The 21,876-nt window shown below is 25.1% G+C and overlaps 2 protein-coding genes across 2 annotated transcripts; one reads left to right on the plus strand and one right to left on the minus strand.

Moving 5' to 3' along the window:
• Positions 1 to 629: 629 nt before the first annotated feature.
• LOC128959971 (putative polypeptide N-acetylgalactosaminyltransferase 9) lies at positions 630 to 19,742 on the minus strand. Its single transcript, XM_054306057.1, has 11 exons — positions 18,908 to 19,742; positions 18,722 to 18,808; positions 18,232 to 18,350; positions 11,950 to 12,116; positions 9,587 to 9,968; positions 8,892 to 9,009; positions 4,955 to 5,035; positions 4,493 to 4,597; positions 3,896 to 4,024; positions 2,856 to 2,972; positions 630 to 1,284 (listed from the first exon to the last, which is right to left on the minus strand). The coding sequence occupies exons 1-11, from the start codon at positions 19,283 to 19,285 to the stop codon at positions 976 to 978; spliced, it is 1,992 nt and encodes a 663-aa protein (XP_054162032.1). The 5' UTR covers positions 19,286 to 19,742; the 3' UTR covers positions 630 to 975.
• Positions 19,743 to 19,914: 172 nt separating this feature from the next.
• On the plus strand, positions 19,915 to 21,475 carry LOC128965459 (protein DBF4 homolog A-like). The gene is made up of 4 exons (XM_054312166.1): positions 19,915 to 20,179; positions 20,272 to 20,885; positions 20,963 to 20,972; positions 21,161 to 21,475. Exons 1-4 carry the CDS (start codon positions 20,084 to 20,086, stop codon positions 21,473 to 21,475), a joined length of 1,035 nt encoding a protein of 344 aa, XP_054168141.1. The 5' UTR covers positions 19,915 to 20,083.
• Positions 21,476 to 21,876: the final 401 nt, after the last annotated feature.

Here is a 21,876-nt window from a genome sequence, read left to right on the forward strand (position 1 = left end):
GTCAATATATATATATATATACAGTATAACTAACTAAATCGATAATATGGTTTGCAAAACATATAAAACTCTTTTTTTAAATATGTCTATCACTTTAATATGAATGTCACTCAACAAACAAACAAAAAAACAAATTTAATTAAAATAAAATACTGGAAAATAGTACTGACAAATGGTTGATGATGTTATCAAACAACAAAAAAAAACATTCAACTTATTTTTATAGCTATAATAAATGATGGCTGTCTTTTTAAATACTGTAAAAATAATATTTAAATGTAGTTTAAAAATACTAATAATACTAATAGTGAAAAAATTAGTTAATTAAACTAATTAATAAAAATTAAATACAAATAATAATAATAAACAACATTTAGTGGCACTTATTTGAAAGAGTTTTTTTGACCGATCAATATCTTTTGGCCCATAGTTTTTGCGATCAATTATACTAATAATACTGTTTTGTTTAGTAAATTATACAATTATTTAAGTGTTTGTTTTCCCTAAAACAACATTAACAAAGATGTCTATACATATAAACTATTTGTATGTTTGTATAGACCTTTTAGCATTAAAAAACTTTAGTGAATAGACTTCAAAAACAAATAAAAATTTGATTTAAAATAATAATAAATATAATGTTAATAATAATAATAAAGTCATTCGTGTAGATAAAAAAAACCTTAGATGTTATGATAATTTTTCGTTTACTAAGCAAATACAGTAACAAAATTTTTTTGATGAATAGATGTTTGTTTTGTCGGATATTCAGTATTTGTGTGTCTGAATGGATAACAATAAACAAATTTTTCCGATGTCTTCACACAAACATTAAAATTGCAAACAACACTATATAACATATATTTCATAAAATAGGAGTTTTTTTAAACAAATAAAAAAATCAATTAATTAAATAATAATAAAAAATCACTAAAGAAAATGTATGTTAAAGACGTGTTTCTTTCAAAATTATGATTATTTCAAGTTATTGTTGTCATCGTCTTCACCATCTTTGGCAGCTTTGGACGGATCATAGGTCGAGAACTTCCACTTCTGGTTCGACTCCTGTTGTGAACACTCCTTCATGAGTAGCTTTTCTCTATTGTTAGACATTTGCAGACACTTTCCGCTGACCACATGTTTTATTTGATGCAAATCATTATTATAGATCCAGTGCTGATTGCCTTTGGATCCATGGCATGGATATAGTATAACATCTTTGCCGGCAAAGTCGAGACACGCCTCGTCTCGTCTAATCTCTCCTTCTTTACTGAAAAGCCAATACTGTATTGAAAATAAAAAATTAGTAAAAAATAAAACATTTAATTAGTTGATATTAAATATTATAATTAGTTAAAATAAAACAATATTTAAATTTAATATTAAAATTATAAACTAATTAAAACGGATTCACATATATATATTTATACACTATTAGCAAATAAAATAATTAAGTTATATAATTGTTTAAATGAACACAATATAGTCTATATTTAAATAATAATTTGCATTAATCAAGTTTTCAAAAAAATATATATAAATAATATGAAAATTTATATAATTAACAATCTGAATAATATATCATTTGGATTAAAATAAATAATAATTTTATAATATATGCGCAAAAATAAATTTTATAAATTATAATTTAATATTATTTTTAATGTTTATAATATAATTTTGAATAATTGCATAAAGTTTTAAGATTATTAGATTAGATGTTTTATAAATAACTTATTTTTAAAAAGCAAACTCAAATAAAATATTAAATTAGACAATACGTTAGATTTATCATAATGTTTTGAAATGTAATTTTTTCTCAAATAATAGTAATAATAATAATATTAAATCATAACAAATAATATCTTAAAAATTTTTGTGTTGTAAAGTAAATTGTCTGAAAAATATTTGCCGCAACAGTAAATCAAAAAAATGATAGATAGATAGCTAACTGTAATCTTACGTTTGATTTTTTTCATTGTTTTACAAATAAATATAAAACAAATATATATATATATATATAGTATATATATATATTTATATTTATATACAGTATAATATATTAAATATAATAAAAAATATTTTTGAAGCGCAAAACATTGCCATTAAAATCTATAACAAAAATTCATAAAAATGATAATAATAAAATAAAACATAATATGAAACATATATAAATAATTTTCTATTTATAAGCTATAATTTAAATATATTAAATGCAAATGTAAATATAAATAAAAATTATTATATTTATGTTATTTAATTATGTCATTATATAAATTACTAGCAAAACTGGCAAATGAGTACTAAAAAAAAGTACAACTTATTTAGTGTATACTAAATATAATTGTCAACAATAAACTCGTTTTAATAAAAGGCAATTGAGGTAATAGTGTGGAGATTATAGCGATGAGTTCATTAGCATTTATGTTGTAAAATATAACAAAAAAAATATTTTAGATCACATTTAAAATAATAATAATAAAATGAGACATAAATTTATGATAAAACAAACAAAACATTAAAAAAGTGAATTTATATGTGAGTGACTGAGTGAGTGAGTGTGTGTGTGTATGTGAGAGAGAGTGAGAGAGAGAATAAGTGAGATAAGCAAACATTTGTCGGTAATATATCAAGAAATATGATCTAAAATATAACTAAAAAAATCCATACATCAGCTAAAACAGCACACAAAACATATATATTTTAGAAAAACTAAAAAACAATTATAAAAACATTTGCGAAATCTGTTTTCCGATGTTTTTAATGATATTTTTTGCAAAAAAAATAACTCATAAAATTGAACAAATAACATAAAATATGTATATAATTTAAATAAAATTGTTTGTAGGCCTTACCTGATTTCCTCCCTGATTATGGCACGGATAGAGACCAATAGGTTTATGAAATTCACTTTTTCGTGCCGGACTGTCGACACACATCTTGGAGGGCGAATCGCCGCCGAGGTTTCGGATCTGATATTATATGAAAATAAAAAAGATATAAATGGTTTACCAGAAAATATATATATATTAGACATTAGTCTACTGCTGCCGTCATCATAACAATAATAATGATACCAATAATAATATTTCAACTATTGTCTATTACTTTATATTAGTTTAGATACACTAATAATAGCTTATAGAGTATATGCCACATATATATATATATATATATTGAGATATCTTAGCAAAACTAATATATGAAAGGAAAGCGATATCATAAAACAAGATATGTTACATAACGTAAATTAAATAAAGAAAATAACAATAATATATTAGTCATAAATAAATATATATATACTGGTATATATATATTGAATCTATAAACTTATAGATATAATGGTATCTCAAGTATATTAATGATGGATATGACTGTCGTCTATATAAGAGCTTAAATAAAGACCAGAAGCTATACATTAGATATGGAGAGCCTTACTGTTAATCTATAGAGAGAAAGAAATTTTTGCCAAAATATATGTATGAAATATATATATATATATATAAGAGAAATATAATGGAATTCAATGCATAGACAGAAAAAAAGGAAATATATATAAGAAATCAATAATCATATCGTAAATATATTGTATATATTTATATATAACATACAGAAAGAGAAAATATACAGCAATAATATTATAGACACTATGTGTTAAGTTATATCAATACAATTAAATAAGTTATTGTCTGATGATATAAATAATATGTGTGTATGAATTTGGCCATACGTGACATGAATTGATATTATATAACCCAAAACAACAAATGCATATATAGTTTATTATATTGTGTATTATACACACATACAGTATCAGCAAATGATATACATCTGTACTGTATATATCTATATATCTATCTATAACTACAAGTGTTAAGTATTTGCTAAGACATACCTCTCCCGATGCAACAGCCTCTCCGGGAACAAACAGTTCGGGATATACAGTCTTGATATACCAGTCAAACGATTTACAGCTCAACTGTTTGCGTAACTCCTTGCGTGAACTAACATCACCAAAATCACCCTATAATTAGTTAAAGACAAAATTAAATTAGATTTAAAATAATTAATATTGTGTGACAGTCAACTATTGAATATAATGTTAATTATTTAAAAAAAGACTAAATTATATAATTATTAATTACCGAAACAATTAAACCACAAAATAAATTAAATAATTACTATTATTGTTAAAATCATTTGTTTGTAATATACTRTATTTTAAGCTACCGATGCATTGAAATAACAAACGAAAAAAATCTAATTCTCGTTAATTGAAATCCCATGTATTATATGGTATACAGAATATTCTGTGCGTGCAATTTAAATGTTAAAACATATATCGATTCCTAAAGCTAATACACATACATTCACACACACACACACACACACATACCGCACGCACATAATATATATATATATACTATACTGTAGTTGTGTTATTTTTTTGGAAAGTCATAAAATGTCAAAACATAAGTCGAGTGCAACTCACGAGGTCGTCACCGATGCGTTGGTAGTAATACTTTTTGTAGTCGTCTAACCAAACTTCTGCCAAACGAATTGAGTTACGTTTCAGTACATTAACTCCGGATCGCCACTGGAATACACAAACAGACATCAAATTTTATAATTATAATTATTATTGTTATTTTACTTTTATAAGAGGATAGACAGACACAAACATACAAACACTATAAAATAATAGTAAACTATTCATTTGTGTGACAATTGAAACATCTGTTTAATATTCACTGTCATATATAGAAATATTTAACTTAAATGTGATAAACCATTAGCACACAAATAGTAGAGAGAAAGTGAAAGAGAGAGAGAGAGAKAGAKAGATAGATAGAGAGAGAGAGAGAGAGAGAGAGAGAGAGAGAGATGAAAGCAATCAAACGATTGGAAAATTGAATTAAATTTTGCGAAAAAATCTCTGTAATAGTGGACATACCTTGTATGGAGATCGGGACCGGAAGACATGGCCCACATGAGAACAGGGAACTATCTCTAGAGTTCCGCCACACATCCAGGTCTAGACAATAATAGTAATATATATCAGATTAGATCACTTCATAGAGATCATCAAATATTAAATGTCATTATAATAAATAGTCATTTTAGTAAAGTTAGGTCTAATAAAATGATTTTTTTGTGGATATATATAAAGCACATGGAGCTCATCAAAAGATAACGATGTCTATATTGGTATCGAAAATGGCTAATACACTCTCATCATTGAAATAATGGTAAAGTGAATCGTTAGCGACAATGAATATTATCGCTAATTATAATCAAACGATAAAACAAGTCATTCATTATTATTGTTGTTGTTATATAAGTATACGCTTTTGTATAAAACAATAGAGAGAAAAGGACAGAGACATTAGCTTAAAGATTAAATGCATTGATTAGTAGTTTTAGTATAAGTGTTGTTACACTTTATGCTGGGTTTCAGTGAGAAACCATAGCTTCAAAACAAAAAATGTTCATCACTTTCATAAAAAGTAATGCATAGCTAATGAATAATGAATTTACCCAAAAAAATATTGTGTGTAAAAATACTGGTGTTTAGTATTTAAACCCTTATATACATATAAAAAGGGAAAATGAATGAGTGAGTGAGTAAATTAGTGAGTGAAAGAGTGAGTGAATGAATGAGTGGGTGAGAGAGAGAGAGARAGAAAGAAAGARAGAGAGAGAGAGAGAGAGAGAGAATTAAGTGATAGAGAAAAGCTTTGAATAATAAATTAGAAATGAGATGAAAGTATGAAAAAAACTGGAGATTACTTAAACAATATTTAAAACTATAGATAAAAAAATAAAGAAATCAATAAAATATGTTTAACAAAGTCAACAATAAAAATATAATATTATTAATACATTTGATACTAAGATAAACATAGTGTACGAATAAAAATATGTTTTTTAATATATTATAAATGAATTTTAATTTTTTTTAAATATAAAACTCTTGACAAAAAAAATAAAAWTTTTTAATTTTTAATCAATATATACTGCATATAAGCATATACAGTACAGTACCAATATAATAGCTTACCAAATATACATTGAATTTAATTCAATTAACTTAATATGGTTTTTGCAATTTTTAAATTTTTTTTTTTAATGTTTGCGCTCTATATTATATATATATATATATATATATATATATATATATATATATATATATATATATATATATATATATATATATGGCAGACGAGTGGATAAAACATAAAAATGTAAAAAATTTAGTTATAAAAAATTAATGTATGCCTCTCTAGTGATAGGGGTAAATATATTTAAACTTTCAAAGCAATAAACTAAATTTTAATATTGTAAAATGTAATAATTTTTAATGTTTTAAATAGCCTCTATAATAGTCTTTATTTACAGTAGACTATATAATATTAAAAAATAGTCTTTTTTAAAAAAACAAAATTTCATTTTTTGCTCTAAAAAATATTTTTTCAATTATATTTATGAAAAAACAAAAATTAATAAAATGTAAATATATTTTTTTCAACAAAAAAAACTACAACAAAAATAATCTATTATAAAAAACTATAATTACATGTAATTATTAAAAAAAAAAAACTAATTTGATGTTCAACTCCATAAAAATGTATATATAATTAGTTTTTATAACAAAAATAAATCATAATTACTATCTTAATATATATAACAACATCTTTTAGCAAAACAAATAAAATGTTAAAAAAATATAAAATAATAATAATATGTAATATTTATAAAAAAAAGATTGATTTAATATTAGTACAAACTTTAAATAGCATTAGAAAACTAATTAATCTCTTTTTATGTGTCAACTCAATGATGCATTAAAGTTATCAATTAATGTGTTATTATTATTATTATTATAAATAATAATATTACAAAATGACATATAATTATATAATTTTTAGATATTTTTATGTTTTTTCAAACAATGTAAAAGTCACATAATAAGTTATAATAAAACTAATAATAATAATTATATTGCAAAACTTTATTTTAATCAAACACAATTAGTAAATTTAATTATAACATAAAATAAAAATAATAGTCTCATAAAAATATCAATATATATATATACAATAAATGATAAAACAGTTGACATCTCATAATAATAATAATAAAACACAAAACATATGGTAAATGACTTGACTTTTGTTACAAAAGAAATTTTTTGATTCCTTATATATATATATATATATATATATATATTATATGATATTATATAATATAATGCATTAGAGAATCACTGAATTGATATATCACTGAAACATTAGAACATTAAAGTACAGTATTTTTATTTATGACAAACATTAGGATATATTTTTAAAGAGAGAGAAAATGAGAGAAAACTTTTGTGCTCTCAAACACACAATGCAATCATCGATCATATATTGAATTCACAGCTAATTTGAATATATTATGCGAGAAAAATAAATTTCACACTATTTTTCTCCTTTTAAAACAAAAATAAAAGCATTTTATAGTATAATATACAAAAAAAAATTTGATTTTTTAAGAAAAAAAATTCAAAAAAGAAAACATTGAAAATAATAGTATAAAAACTATAAATGTTAAGCTATTATTTCTAGCAAAGCGAGAAAAAATGCTGAATTTATGTGCTTAAAACCATAACTACTAACTATAGTCTAAAAACAATATAAAAGTCGTCGACAACAATAAACGTAAAATATTTTCGCATATAATATATATACCGTATATATATATATAAAGTAATATTTTAGCATAAATTATTAAAAATGAGATAAATATCCACTGTTATTAATATAATAAAACTGTCAACATATTTATGTGTACAGAAAAAAACTGTATTACAATGACACAAATAAAATCAGTAATAAAATGTCTCATAAAACAAAATATTAAATTTATTATTAATCAATTGTATATCAATTTTATCGCTACAATTGTCAATCGTCAATAAATCAAATAAAACATGAAAAACTAATTTGTGTTAAACAGTACAATATGGTATTAAATATTATATATATGTTCATAATTTTATTATAAATTATGCAATATTACTATACAATGCACCAAAAATATTGATTGCATTTAAATTTGCATATTTTATGGGCTGTAAGTAAGTAGTGTCAGCAAAAAATGTAATTAAATCTAGAAAAGTGTTAGAATATATAGTAAAAATAATAATAATACTATTATAATAATAATAATAATAATAATAATAATAATAATAATAATAATAATAATAATAATTTTATTAATACCATTAAATGAATATAATAATCATAATATTTTGCTAATATATTCTTATTATTATTATTACAACAAAAGTCATAATAATATTCGTAAAAATAGTAATGAAAATAAAATACTGCAAAAGACATAAAAATAATTTCAGATTTCTCTATATAAATATATATATCTTTAAACAATGATTTATATAAACCATTAAAATAGGGGTTTTAATAATAGGATTAATATCTCATAAAGACTTAATCTCATAACAAAATTAATTGAAAGATCACACCAACCGATATAAGTGTCAGTTATAAAGAAATTATATATGATTTTAATGTCATTTTTGCCACCTTTTTTGCCACCAATACCACAATGTATATAATATGTAGTATACAGTACTGTATATTCAATATAGTATATAATATATTTGATATAAAATGTACAATATATACAGTATATATATAAACACACACAATGTATCGCTTAACCACAACTTATAGTGATTTATAAGTGTGATAATACCCATAACTCCGAGACACCCCATGTGCTTAATATATAGACTTTTTTATATATAAGATATACGGACAAAAACCATTTGTCTGTGAGAGATATAAAAGAGAGAGAGTATATATCAATATATATGATCTAACCTTAAACGATAGCTCCAGGTTCTCACCGCCCCATATGTCAAAGCCATTATCATAAGTGCCTAACTTCTCGAAGAAGGCCTTATCTATGGAAAACAAACCGCCGGCCATTGTTGGCGACCTAACCGACCAAACATACAGAAAAAAGATGAAAAATAAATAAATATATAAATATATATAAATTTATATCTAATTTATATGTATGAATAGTTTTTTACAATAAAGAGTGGTATATAAGTTATATATATATATATATATGATATATAAAGACAATTTTTTTCAGTATAATAATATCTATAAAACTACAGGGGATTTATCTCTATGTATTAAATATACTAAAAGGATTTCACCGGAGAATAACAGCTAAAATTAATTCAACACAAAACAACATTTATATATATATTTTTCTATAATAATATATAAATATTATAATTGCAAATAAGTCTTGTGCCATATTTTTTGATGTGTGTGCCAATCAATTGTGTTTTTTATAGTATGGAAAATGCATTTTAGATGAGAGAGAAAATGCATTTTTCTCTCCGCATATATGGATATAAAATATTCACGCTTTTTGACGGCATAGTTATGCAAAAAAAATAGTTTTTACCGGCTTTAGGGTTATAGTGAGTATAACTACTTTGTAAAGTAAAAACAAAACAAAACAATATGCTTAAAGACAATATTGTGTTTTTGCATACCAGACGGGATCGGTCGGGTATTTCCTTCTTTTCTTTTCCCGTTCGGGTACTGAATGCCAATTGAATTGGAGATTCCAATCAAAACCGCCGACATTGACGGCAGTGGCCTCACCTCTGTAGTGATACTCAAATGTCTTGTCGTTGATCACATCAATCACTGGACAGACAACGGTTGTCGGATTTATAGCTATCCTATTAAGTAACGGTTCGAGCCATCCCTCAGTGCATTCGCAATGCGAGTCCAGATATGTAAGTACCTGACCGGTAGCCGCTGAAGCACCCAATAGTCGGGCCCTGATTAGGCCCTCTCGTCGTTTGGCGCGAACTATCTTTACTTTTCCCAGTTTTGTCATATAATCCTCTAATTGTTGTGCTAAATGAGCTATCAATTTGAATAAAAAATAAAAACAAAATTACATTAAACTTTATTTTTCCGTAAGACTTAATTGAATTTTTATGAACTTTTTTTTCTTTCTTTCTTTACAAACAAAATTTTCCCTAAAATTAATTATATGAATGCAATACAAGAAAAATAAAAGGGAAATATATATAAAATCTAATCAAAGTTTTCCACTTATTTCGTAATATCATTGTTGAAGCGTATGAGTGACACAATCACTGGTTTAGCACAAGTGCAGGAAAATAATTAATTAGTAGTAAATATATTATATAGTAGTTATAAATAGATAAACAAAAACAATCCCAAAAAGTTTTGGACAATTAATTGAAAAGATAGTTTGAGTGGGATTTAGAGGGACTAAAACCTTTAGTAACTGTAGTAATAGTAGTAGTAATACATCAGTTGATGCACTGGTAAGACATACGCACATTACATATACAATCCATCACCAAAAGTAAAGGGACAGTTAAGAGATAGACATTCAGGTAAGTCACCATAAAATAAGGGCATTTAAACAGTTAATATAATATATATTCTAAGAGTGTGGTATTATATTGAGATATTAGAGGAAAAGGCTATTAATATAAAGCACTTGTAGTATATAAATGAAAAACTGGTGGATATTATGTATGATAAAGAGAAAAAACTACAGTTACTGTTTTATTAATCAATCAAACTTTTTTCACTATATATATGTATGTATTGTAGGACTGAGCCTTCCTTATGGATAATAAGAAATATATATATATATATTAAAGACTACAAGCTTTTTGTATTACATGTTTAAAAAACACAAAATCAGACAAATCATAAAAAGTGAGATAAAATGTTTTTAATGTAGAAATAATTAGCGAAAAACATATCGTAGAAAAATATTTAGCAAATTATTACTGAAAAAAAGTCATTACATTAGCGTTGAAGTAGTACTCCTCTTACACGCAATAACTAATGACATGTTTTATGTAATTAAAGTTTGCATTTAATGCATGTTTTCTGACAATAAATTCTGTGATAACACTAACAACAAGAATATTCTACAACTAATGTCAATATATGCTTAAAAAACTCGTAACAATTAATTAATGAATTGTCTACTCGTTTACAATTGCATAGTTGGGATGAGAACCGGGAGTCAGGAAACAGCAAATGGAAAGTTAGGAATGTTTTGTGTTGAAAATGCAAACATCAGTAGTTTTTATTCACATCCATTTAAGTACTTTTATATTCTATATAACATAAAATAAACATACATTCCAGGAGGACTTGTAGGCAAAAATTATGTATGTTTTTGGCATATAAAATATATGAGTATTGTGTGTGTGTTTGTGATATCAATATATTTTATTTTTATATCTACAGTATATACTGTATATGGTCTAATACATTGTATATCAAACTATAGTATATACTGATATATTGGTTCATGTATATATATATATATAGTATGTATATATACAGTATATACATATAAAATATAGTAAATAATTGAATAGATGTATGTCAAAAATTTAATTATCCATTTTAAATGTTTACTCTGACTGCTGATTGCAACTAATTTTTATATTAAGCTATACAGTACTGTATCTAAATTTTATATTTAAATCTATCAACATAGCTATATATTTTTTAAATACTTTTTCTGTAATTAGACTATATTTGAGTGAATAAATTAATTGTATAACTAAAGACTAGTAGTACTTCAGTAGTAAATAAGCAATGAGTGATACATTGTATGGTATCGGCATATACACTGTATATAGCAGTGTGTGTGTGTGTGTGTGTGTGTGTGTGTGGATGGATATAAAAGACTAGTGAATGAATAGGAAGACTACCCGATCTATTGTTATCTACAATGCATTGTGTATGGCATGATATATATACATTAAATATATAGATATATGGCATACCATGGATACAGTAGAGAGAAATAGTTATATCAATATATATATGTTATTAGACTTACGTTGATCGGAGAAGTCATCGACTAAAATGATTTCTTTAATTAAATGTTTTGGCGATCGGTTGAACACACTGTGAACAGTCCGTAACAATACACTCCAGGCCTCGTTGTGAAAGCATATGATGACCGACGTGTCCGGCAATTTAGGTAAGTAATCAATTTTCTTACATCTATATTGATTAATAGATAGATAAAACATTGTTGACATCAATTATAAATATATATATATATATATACCTGTACTGTATATATCAATAGTATTGGCAATTATATATTCAAGTTGTTTGTAACCAATAAATTTATAACTAACAGCTATAATATTCATGTAATTTGGTAATATTGTGTGCATGTAATGTATATGTAGTATAATAGATATCTAAATCCAAATAACTATTATTCCTATTGATTCAGTATTCACTACATCATACAAATTATTATTATTAATTTTATTACATTAAAAAACTGCTAATTAATTAATTAAAATCAATTAATATTTTATGATAAATAACTAAAAATAAATTTTGTTAAATATTTTACTATTTATTTTTGTAAACTATTTTACTAAATTTAAGGTCAAGTAAATGCTTAAGAAGCCACATAAGTTTCTAGTTTTAATAATTAAATTTATATCAATTCAATGAACATTTAATTTAATAAATAAATCACAATACAAAGTTACAATGTAATAAAAATTTAATGCCTATAATTAAAATATATWWATATATAWATAAATATTATTTACAAAATTCGTATTTCTAAATAATTATATAAATAGAAATTTATTACTTTATTAAATAAAATTTCTAATTCAATTTAATAACTTTTCTACTATTTTTTAAAAACTTTAAAAATAGATTATTTTAAGATTTTTTTCAGAACCTAAACAACACAAAGTTAGATATTATTCTGTATTAGATATCTATAGCCTTTTAAAAATATATATATACAYTTCTCATATCTATTATAATTTTTGATTACATATATAGTTTAACCCACAAGTTTGTGTGTGTGTGTGTCTAAACTTAAACCACAAAAAATAAAGTTTGAATTAAAATGATATATAATAGCGTCGACAACAATGACAGATCGCTATAATTTTTATTCAATTCTTGTGACATATTCTGTATTTCTCTAAATATAATAATATTCTGTATTATTCTCTATAATATTCTCTCTGTTAGAAACAGACAAAAATGTTAACAACAAGAATAAAGTTTTTTTTGAGTACGAATACCAATGTTAGAGACACAGARGAGGGAGGAATGGGAGGCAAAAAAATATTTCATAATGAAAGGGCTGTTCGTAACAAATATATGGCATTTTTCTTCATGACATTTGATGATAAAAAGGGATGAATAGAAATAGTATAGTACTCTACACTCAAAATATAAGTTATTCACTATTTTTAATAGTAGTGTACCCTCTTTTAGTTATTCAAATCTATAGTAATTGTGTGTAATCTCTATACAATTGTTAAACTCTCTCTCTTACTAAATGACAAAATTTTTGTCATAATGTTATTTATATGTCGACTATTTGTGTGACATTTTATTATGTAATTTATTTTCAGTTAACTTAATAATAACGAGCGCATTATTGATCTCAATAGTAATTTTTTTATATAAATATATAGATATAGATATACAATATATATATATAWAACATTAAAATAGTAAAACAATTGTCATTTGCCAATAAAAATCTTTGTCATATGTATTGAGTAGTTTTATAACTCAAACATATATCGTGTATTCATAAGAGACAACACACACACACACTCAAGAAATACTATAAAAAGTGATACTAAAGACCAGTAAATTTTTATCATATCAATAGTTAAATAGTATGCATGAATAAAATATAGAAATTTTTTTAAAAAAATTATATATATATATATAGTCATAAATCTTGAGTAGTTTGATTGCTTTAACAATAAAATTGCATAACGTTTTGTTRAAAACTATAAAAAACAGATATTCATTTATTATATATATATATATATATATATATATATATATATATATATATATATTTATTCAATATTATATATACTGAACATATAGTACATACATATATTTATATGGATATGAATAGCATTTTTAAGCCAATCATTAATTTTCAACTCAATATCTATCATAACATGCCTTTTATTAACAGAATATTTTTCTAATAATAAAATATATTCCTTGCGTTAGTAGCTGTTGTTGTTGTTGTATATATATATTATATATAAATTTTTTGATAAATAATTTATAACAAATATGGTATGCAAACTATATTAGATTTCAAAGCAAAYAAACTGATAATTTTTCATCAAAAAATTTTGTTTTGTGGATCAAATTATTTTCAACTAAAAAAATACAATATATATATTAAAAATGAAATTCTCTATCATTTGAAAATCTCAAGAAATAGTAATTCAACTAAAAATAATAATAAAAAACACAGTCAGAGATAAATTGATGACCAAATCTAATTGATAACACTTTATTTCATTTAGGGAAACACGAGATCTAACGTAATAAAAGTTGAGAATAAAAGAAAATATAGTATATATATATAATACAAAAAATAAAATCAAAAATAAAATCAAAGTGAAAATCTAGTCAACAGTGAAAATAATTTCTACACTGATTTTGGATGAAAATTTCTCACTCAAAAATCAACGATAGATAGGCTTCAGTTCAATGGAAAATAAAAATAGTTTTTTTTWWAAAAAAAGTACTGAAAATATATATATATATATAACTCGTTGAAAAAAGTAATGTAGAAAATAAGTTTATGTGAGCTAAAGAAAATTGTTGATAAATAAAAATCTTAGCAATGGATAAATCGCACACAAAATAACATATGAAACACAGTCTATGAAAAATCAAATCGTGTCTTCAAAGTATTTGTGTGAAAATCACAAAATAAATACAATATATATATATAATATTAAAAATATATCTATCATTTCTACTAAAAAAAAGTAAAGTATAGTCATAATCGACTGATCATAACATCATATCATGCAATAATACAATATACTATATATAAATTTTTTATTAGATTATGACACGGATTGAATATCAAATAAAAAAATCAAACAAAAAAGTTAATTTTAAAAGTTAATTAAATATAAATTACACAATACAATAAAATAAATATATATAAAAAAATCAAATAAAACAAATATCATATCATAATAAACATCAGTGAACAGAGTCAAATCAATAATAAATGCTAAGAATATTAGCACTTAATATGGTTGTAAAAATTTTATATCATATATATATATATATATATAAAATAAAATTTTTCAATATATATATATATATTGCACACACAATAATAAAATGACATAAAACTAACTGAAAATTGATTACTTATCGATTTGTGTTGTTGTTGTGTTGGGTTCGGGATATGCCTTACATAACACCATCGAGTGTGTGATAGAGAGAAAACACAATACAATGAGAGCAACAACAAAAAGTCACCGAAATCTTAAAAAATTTGAGTTATTGAGTGATATATATATATATATATTTTTATATTCATTTTTTTGTCTCAAAAATATCTATATCTTTTTATATACTTTTTCGGTAGTCTTATGATTGATTGCCCGCCAATAGCCGGGTATAAATTATATACAGAATGGGTATATATATATATATAGTATTGTACATTTGAAACCTTATTTTTTATATTTATATATTATATACACATATATTTGGAGTTAACTTATGATTTCACTACAAATCCATCGGTCACTGAATGCTAAGTGAATTCAATAGTCACAAGAGTTAGTAAACATCAACAAAAAAAATTTTGAGGCATTGCCTGGACTTAAAAGCCGTGTAATAAATGGGATGCATTAGTCTATTATTATTATTTTGTAAATATAATCTATTTTTAAAAATACACAGTTCATCATTCAAATGTATGATATATTTGTATACCGGTATATATATATATATAAATTTTGTTGATAATATAAATACATATAAATTGTTTGTCAACTATACTAAACAAATGTGAGTGACAACAAACAAATTTTTATTTATATAAGAAAATTTATTTTATATAAATATAAAATGTATATTATAGTAGAAGACTACTTAATTAAACTTTATTAAGACTAAAAATCAAAATATAATAATCAAATTTAATGGCTAAACAATATTTGCTCAAAAACTCTGCTTTAGGTTTAGTTAGATTCGTACTTTAATTTTTATTAAACTATATATATAAATAATTAAAGTTAATTATTTAATAGWAGTTTAAACAAAAAATTTTATAAAAAACATATTTGCTTTTGTTCAAAATAATATAATTACAATAATAATGTAATTTAAATAATTAGTTTAATTTTTWAAAAAAATAAAGTATTATTTTCCTAAAAACGGTTTGGTTCGGTTAGTCCGAAATAAGATAAGATTTGGACATCTAATCAWATTGAAGCCAATTCATGGACTTTTTAAAAATATATCACATTTTTTTTGTATTTGTGTGCAATGCAATGGTAATACATTTATTGAGATAAATGTGTACACTTGTGTAATATATATAATACGTGATCCATAAAGCAAAATCCTATACAATTTTATTTTTCACAATATTATTGATAATATAATAAAATTTATATAAATATTTAAAGTAAAACTATAAAAAATCCAATATTTCGTAAAAAAACATTTACACTAATATTCGTGTTCATTATCGGTCTATACCTATACTTCAATGATATTCTGTAAATCCATTTATTATATGAGTTCCTCACTAATGTTGATGTATTAAATATATGTACAATATATTCATTTATTTTTATTATTAGTATAATAATAAATTATATTAGATATTTTGATAATAATAAAAAATCCAATCGGAAAACGCCCAATACATTTGCATGTAATTGATCCAGGTCTATTAAACACGCTTAGCTATATCATATAACTAACTATAAACTTATTTATATTACATACAATATATTTAATAATATACAGTAAATTATTATATATGTACTGTAATATCATTATTGTATTGTAAACATTAAAGCAATTGTTGTAAAATTCAATGCAAACATAAAATTTATTCAATWATTTTATACGCATTCCTTGAGAATCACGTTTTATTTATAGTTTTAAATAATAAGTCATTTCATTGAAAATTGTATTTATTTGTGTCGCTTATAGCAATGTTAGCTTAGATAAGCATTATTATTATTATTGCATTATAAATTTTACAATGAGAATATAAAATTAATATTATTATAACTATATTATATTATACAGTATAAAATGCAATTAATAAAAACAATAACAATAGAGAGAGAGAGAGAGAGAGAGAGAGAGAGAGAGAGAGAGAGAGAGAGAGAGAGAGAGAAAGAGAGTGAGAGATGGGATAAAATAGTGAAACTAAATATTTGTTTAAATAATATTAAATATTTAAAAATATTAAAATTAATTTTACGCACAAGTTATCAGTAAATTTTTCTCTCTCTCACTAAAAGCAAATGTGCATTAAAACAAATAATAATTATTGTTAATAAAAATTTTCTCTTTAACAACAAAACAAAAATAATACAATTTTCATAACCTATAGGGCAAAGACAAAGACATAAAAATGCAATTATTTTAATGGAAAATAATATTTTAGCAAATGTTTTGATAACTCTTTTATAGCGTGTGTTATATAATATACAGTTATATATGTGTAGTCTGTGATATATCCGTGCGTTGAAACCATATATATATATACAACAGTATATATATTCTAATACATATAAGTAGAAAATAATGAGAAGCCTAAAGGCTATCGACAAAGACTGAGAAATAATAATAATAATGAAAATAAAAAGAGAAAGAAACAAAAATACTAATGAAAAAGTTTAATACATTACATACACATACAATGTTTGGCATAAAAATAAACTTTTTTTGATGTCTTTTTACTGTCTGTTTAATGGAAACTAACGGTTAGACTATTAAGGATTGTGAGTTTAACTAAATGCGATAAAACATCAAATATGATCAACATATATCCCTAAAAATAGTATAGTAAACTAATATAACAACAAAATTGTTATGTAATGGTTGTATGTGTGTTAGTGTACAGTGAAAATGTGAACACACAAACAAAAAAACTATATTAAATGGATATTCAATTTAACGGTTTGTTAGCCATAAAACCAATAAATACTATTAAAGTTATCCAAAAACATAGTTTATATAAATCTCTGTGCAGTTATGGTTTATATTGGTATATATATATAGAGTAAATGAGTGAAAACAGTTATATACATACTGTGGATCTCTAACGTCAGGCAATTTGCGATCAATTGATATCAAATCACTGATGTATTGATTGAATGCATTGCTTTCCCATCCTTTGTCTATCTTTCGCTGGATTTCTTGCGATACGTTCTGTACATTCAATTATACCATTAAATATATATATATATGTTTGGGTTATATAAGTTATATATCGAGATAATCAATGCTTTTTGGGTGACAATAAAAGTTTGTGTGAAATAAATAAAAATTTTCAATCAAATTTGCGTCCAATTTAGAGACGTTAAACAACATTCAAACCAAATTAGATAACAAATGAAAYGAAACAACAAAACAAAAAAAAAATAACAAACAAAAAAATTAAACGAAAAAAAAACAAAACAACACATAAAACAAAAGTTTTTGACAACAAAGTTGTATTTCTCTCTCTCTCTCTCTCTCTCTCTATCGATATCTACATTTAAAGGGACAGTCAATACAAAAGAGAGATTACTGGTGCTTACCGTCAACAGCACTGGTTTACCCATTTCGCCAAAACTGGACGAGTCTTTGGGCGCCGGTATCACAGCTTCTCTTTCCATCTCTTCTTTCTAATTGATTATCAATTCAGAGAAACAAAACAATAAAATATTAAAAATCAAATGACGTGTTCATAAAAAAAATCGTTTATTAAAATGTATGGGAAATACCTTTTCTCTCACTAATTGAGACTTTTTATTCATTTTTGGCCTTTTATTCATATTTACATTACTTTCAATATTATTAATACTATTTTTATCATTATTTACATTATTATTATTATCATTACTGTTAATATTGCTATTATCTACACCACTGTCCAATCGGACAGGTAGTTGTGGTTGTTGTTGTTGATCATTGGCTACCAATGGTTGTGCGTGTGCTGGTTGTCCTCCACCACCAGCACCACTGCCACCACTACTATCGGGTGCCGACTTTGATGAAGGTATGCGTTGGTTCAATGAAAATATTAATGTTATCAATAGCCACGTAAACGGTATCAACAATATTATCCTAATGTATAGTCCGCGACGTCTTGGAAAAAACATGTTTGGATCAGTTGGTTGGGTTGAGAGTTGTTTGGGACAGACAAACACACAGAGACACTGAATGAGGTTTTATTATAATTATCTATTGATGACAATCACTATAATAATAATAATAATAATAATAATATACGTATTGATGGGACAGTCATTGTGTGTTTGGTTTTGGGTTAGTTGGAGGACAACAACAACAATAATCAACTATAACTACAACTACAACAACAATAACAACACAACAAACAAGTGATGACCGAAAAGTTTTTTATTAGATATTCAATACATTCAATGCTATACACACTGTATGACTGACTGTATGTTGTGTTTGGTTTTGTTGGCACTTCTCTCCCAAAGTTTGTTTCAATGCCTTCAACACTACAGACAGTCCACACTATCAACACATTAGAGTACAGTAGTTGTGATTACACTGTAAGGCAAGTGTTGTTGGATTGTGTGTTGTGTTTGTTATGTGGCATAGGATTGGGATGCGCATAACACACACACACAYACACACACACACACACACACATACATACATACACACACACACACACACACACACACACACACACACACACACACACACACACATATATACACAYATATACATACACACACACATGCGGGACAGTAGTAGTAGTTTTGGACAGTAGGTATGTGTTTGTGTGTAAAATATTATACACACAGTGTATGCGTATGCGCGCCAACACCAGTCTCAGTCAAACAGTCCAATACATTATACATTTGTAAGTTGAGAGATAACGGCGCGCACAACAAGCGAATAATCAAACGGTGCCGAAAACAATGGCCGGGTTTCAAGGGAAGCGATTTTACTTGGACACAGAAAATTCGCCGCAATTGGCCAAACAATTGGACCAATTGATCACTCAGTTGGGCGGCGTATGTATTTAGTGGCCAAACCAACGGCTACGGCTCTGTCGCTAATTATTTGTTTGTCAGTTGTGTTAATAGTTTTTGTTTTGTTTTTTTAGGCGATAAGCGATTTTCTTCACCAACGAGTCCATTACATAATTACAACGCGACCCGAAGCTCTATGGCCACCAAAAGTCACCGATAAGTCACACCATCGAGAGGTGTCACGCGAGCCGACGGCTGTCCAGTCGCCGATAAATCTTAATAAAAATTCGCGCGGATCGTTACTATTGTCTAAATTGAGGACCAATGAGATGAAACAGCCGGCGCTACCAACCGATGTACTCGAAAGAGGTCGTCTTTGGAACAAAAAGATACTGAAAGCACTGGAAGTACTCGAGTTTTGCAAACAACATGTCAGTCCACAAGTGATCGCCGATTCAGACGTCTCTACGGCACACGTAAAACGGCTGAAAGGACCGCACATTAAAGTCGAAGACAATCGGCTACAGCACCGACCAGTCTATAAGGAGTTTGCCGATTGGCCGAACATTAACTACGAATTGAATGATAGTTTGTGTCCATTTGTGAAGAAAAAAGTACAAAAAGAGACGACAAATGATGAACCAAAAGAATCGCTCGAAGGACTCGCAGCCGTCAAACGGATTAATAATAATAATACTAATATTGYCGGTCATAGTATTACTAGTAGTTATAATAATAATAATAATAATAATGTAAAAGTTAATAATTTTAATTATAATTTTAATGAAACAATTAATAATAATATCAATAATAATACTCCAAAAGACGGGACGCAGTATTTAAAGAGCAAATTGATTAAAAAGCGTCGGACGCCAGCCTTTTGCGAGATCTGTGCCACAGATTATGATGATTTGTATGAGGTTTGTGTCATTCAAAGACAATAACATATAAAATTGATTTTTAAAAATTAAATAATTAATTGTTTGTTTGTTTGTATCCAAACACTTGTCCCTTATTTAATAGCACTTGAAGTCAGAATTGCACGAATCGTTTACCATAAATGAGGACAACTATAAAGAGCTTAAAGGCGTTATACAATCGTTGCCGCCGTTTGTCGACAGCAGCACTACCTCCGGGTCTGGCAAATGTTTACAGTTTGACGGCCAGGACAGCGATGCCAGTGATGATAATAATGATGTCAATGACCGCCAGCACAGTAGCGACGATGAGGAGCTGCCGTGCAGTCCGTTTCAGTCAACACCGAATATGTCGACCATTCAGCTCCAGGGCTCCAAACATAAGTCTCATTTCCTTCGTATTCATGATCTTTTAATTTAACATTTTTTAAAAATAATAAATTTTAGTTTATTTTTATGTATTTAATTATAAAAAAAATGTAATTTATTTATTGGATTGTTTGTTTGTTTTTGATAATTACAATTTATTTATATCTAATACTATTATTATTATATTGATATCTAATTGTCTTTTAATTGAATTAATATACAGACTGTATAATACAGTACACATACACACATATATAACAACAGTTTATACTGTAGTATAAACTTTATACAACCACTGGGTATACCTATTTCACTAATCATGAAAATACAATAATAATATTTATGTGTCTAATTATCATCAAATTTTTTTTATTATATAAATAGCAACAGTTATAATGATTGATTAGTGAATTAGGTAACCAATTGGTCAATAATAATAATAATAATAGGTTA

The sequence above is a fragment of the Oppia nitens genome, unplaced genomic scaffold, assembly GCF_028296485.1.
Source record: "Oppia nitens isolate AA-2021 unplaced genomic scaffold, nextdenovo-longstitch-racon4-pilon3 scaffold10_pilon_pilon_pilon, whole genome shotgun sequence".
NCBI classification, from domain to species: Eukaryota; Metazoa; Arthropoda; class Arachnida; order Sarcoptiformes; family Oppiidae; genus Oppia; species Oppia nitens.

Bases quoted from the DNA above. Each gene is read 5' to 3' on its own strand.
- LOC128959971 (XM_054306057.1), bottom strand. From the start codon at position 19,285: ATGTTTTTTCCAAGACGTCGCGGACTATACATTAGGATAATATTGTTG. The intron at 12,117-18,231 runs GTATGTATATAA...TAATCAATATAG, and splicing joins CCTGACGTTAGAGATCCACA to ATGTAAGAAAATTGATTACT. The intron at 9,969-11,949 runs GTAAGTCTAATA...TCAAATTGATAG, and splicing joins CGATGACTTCTCCGATCAAC to CTCATTTAGCACAACAATTA.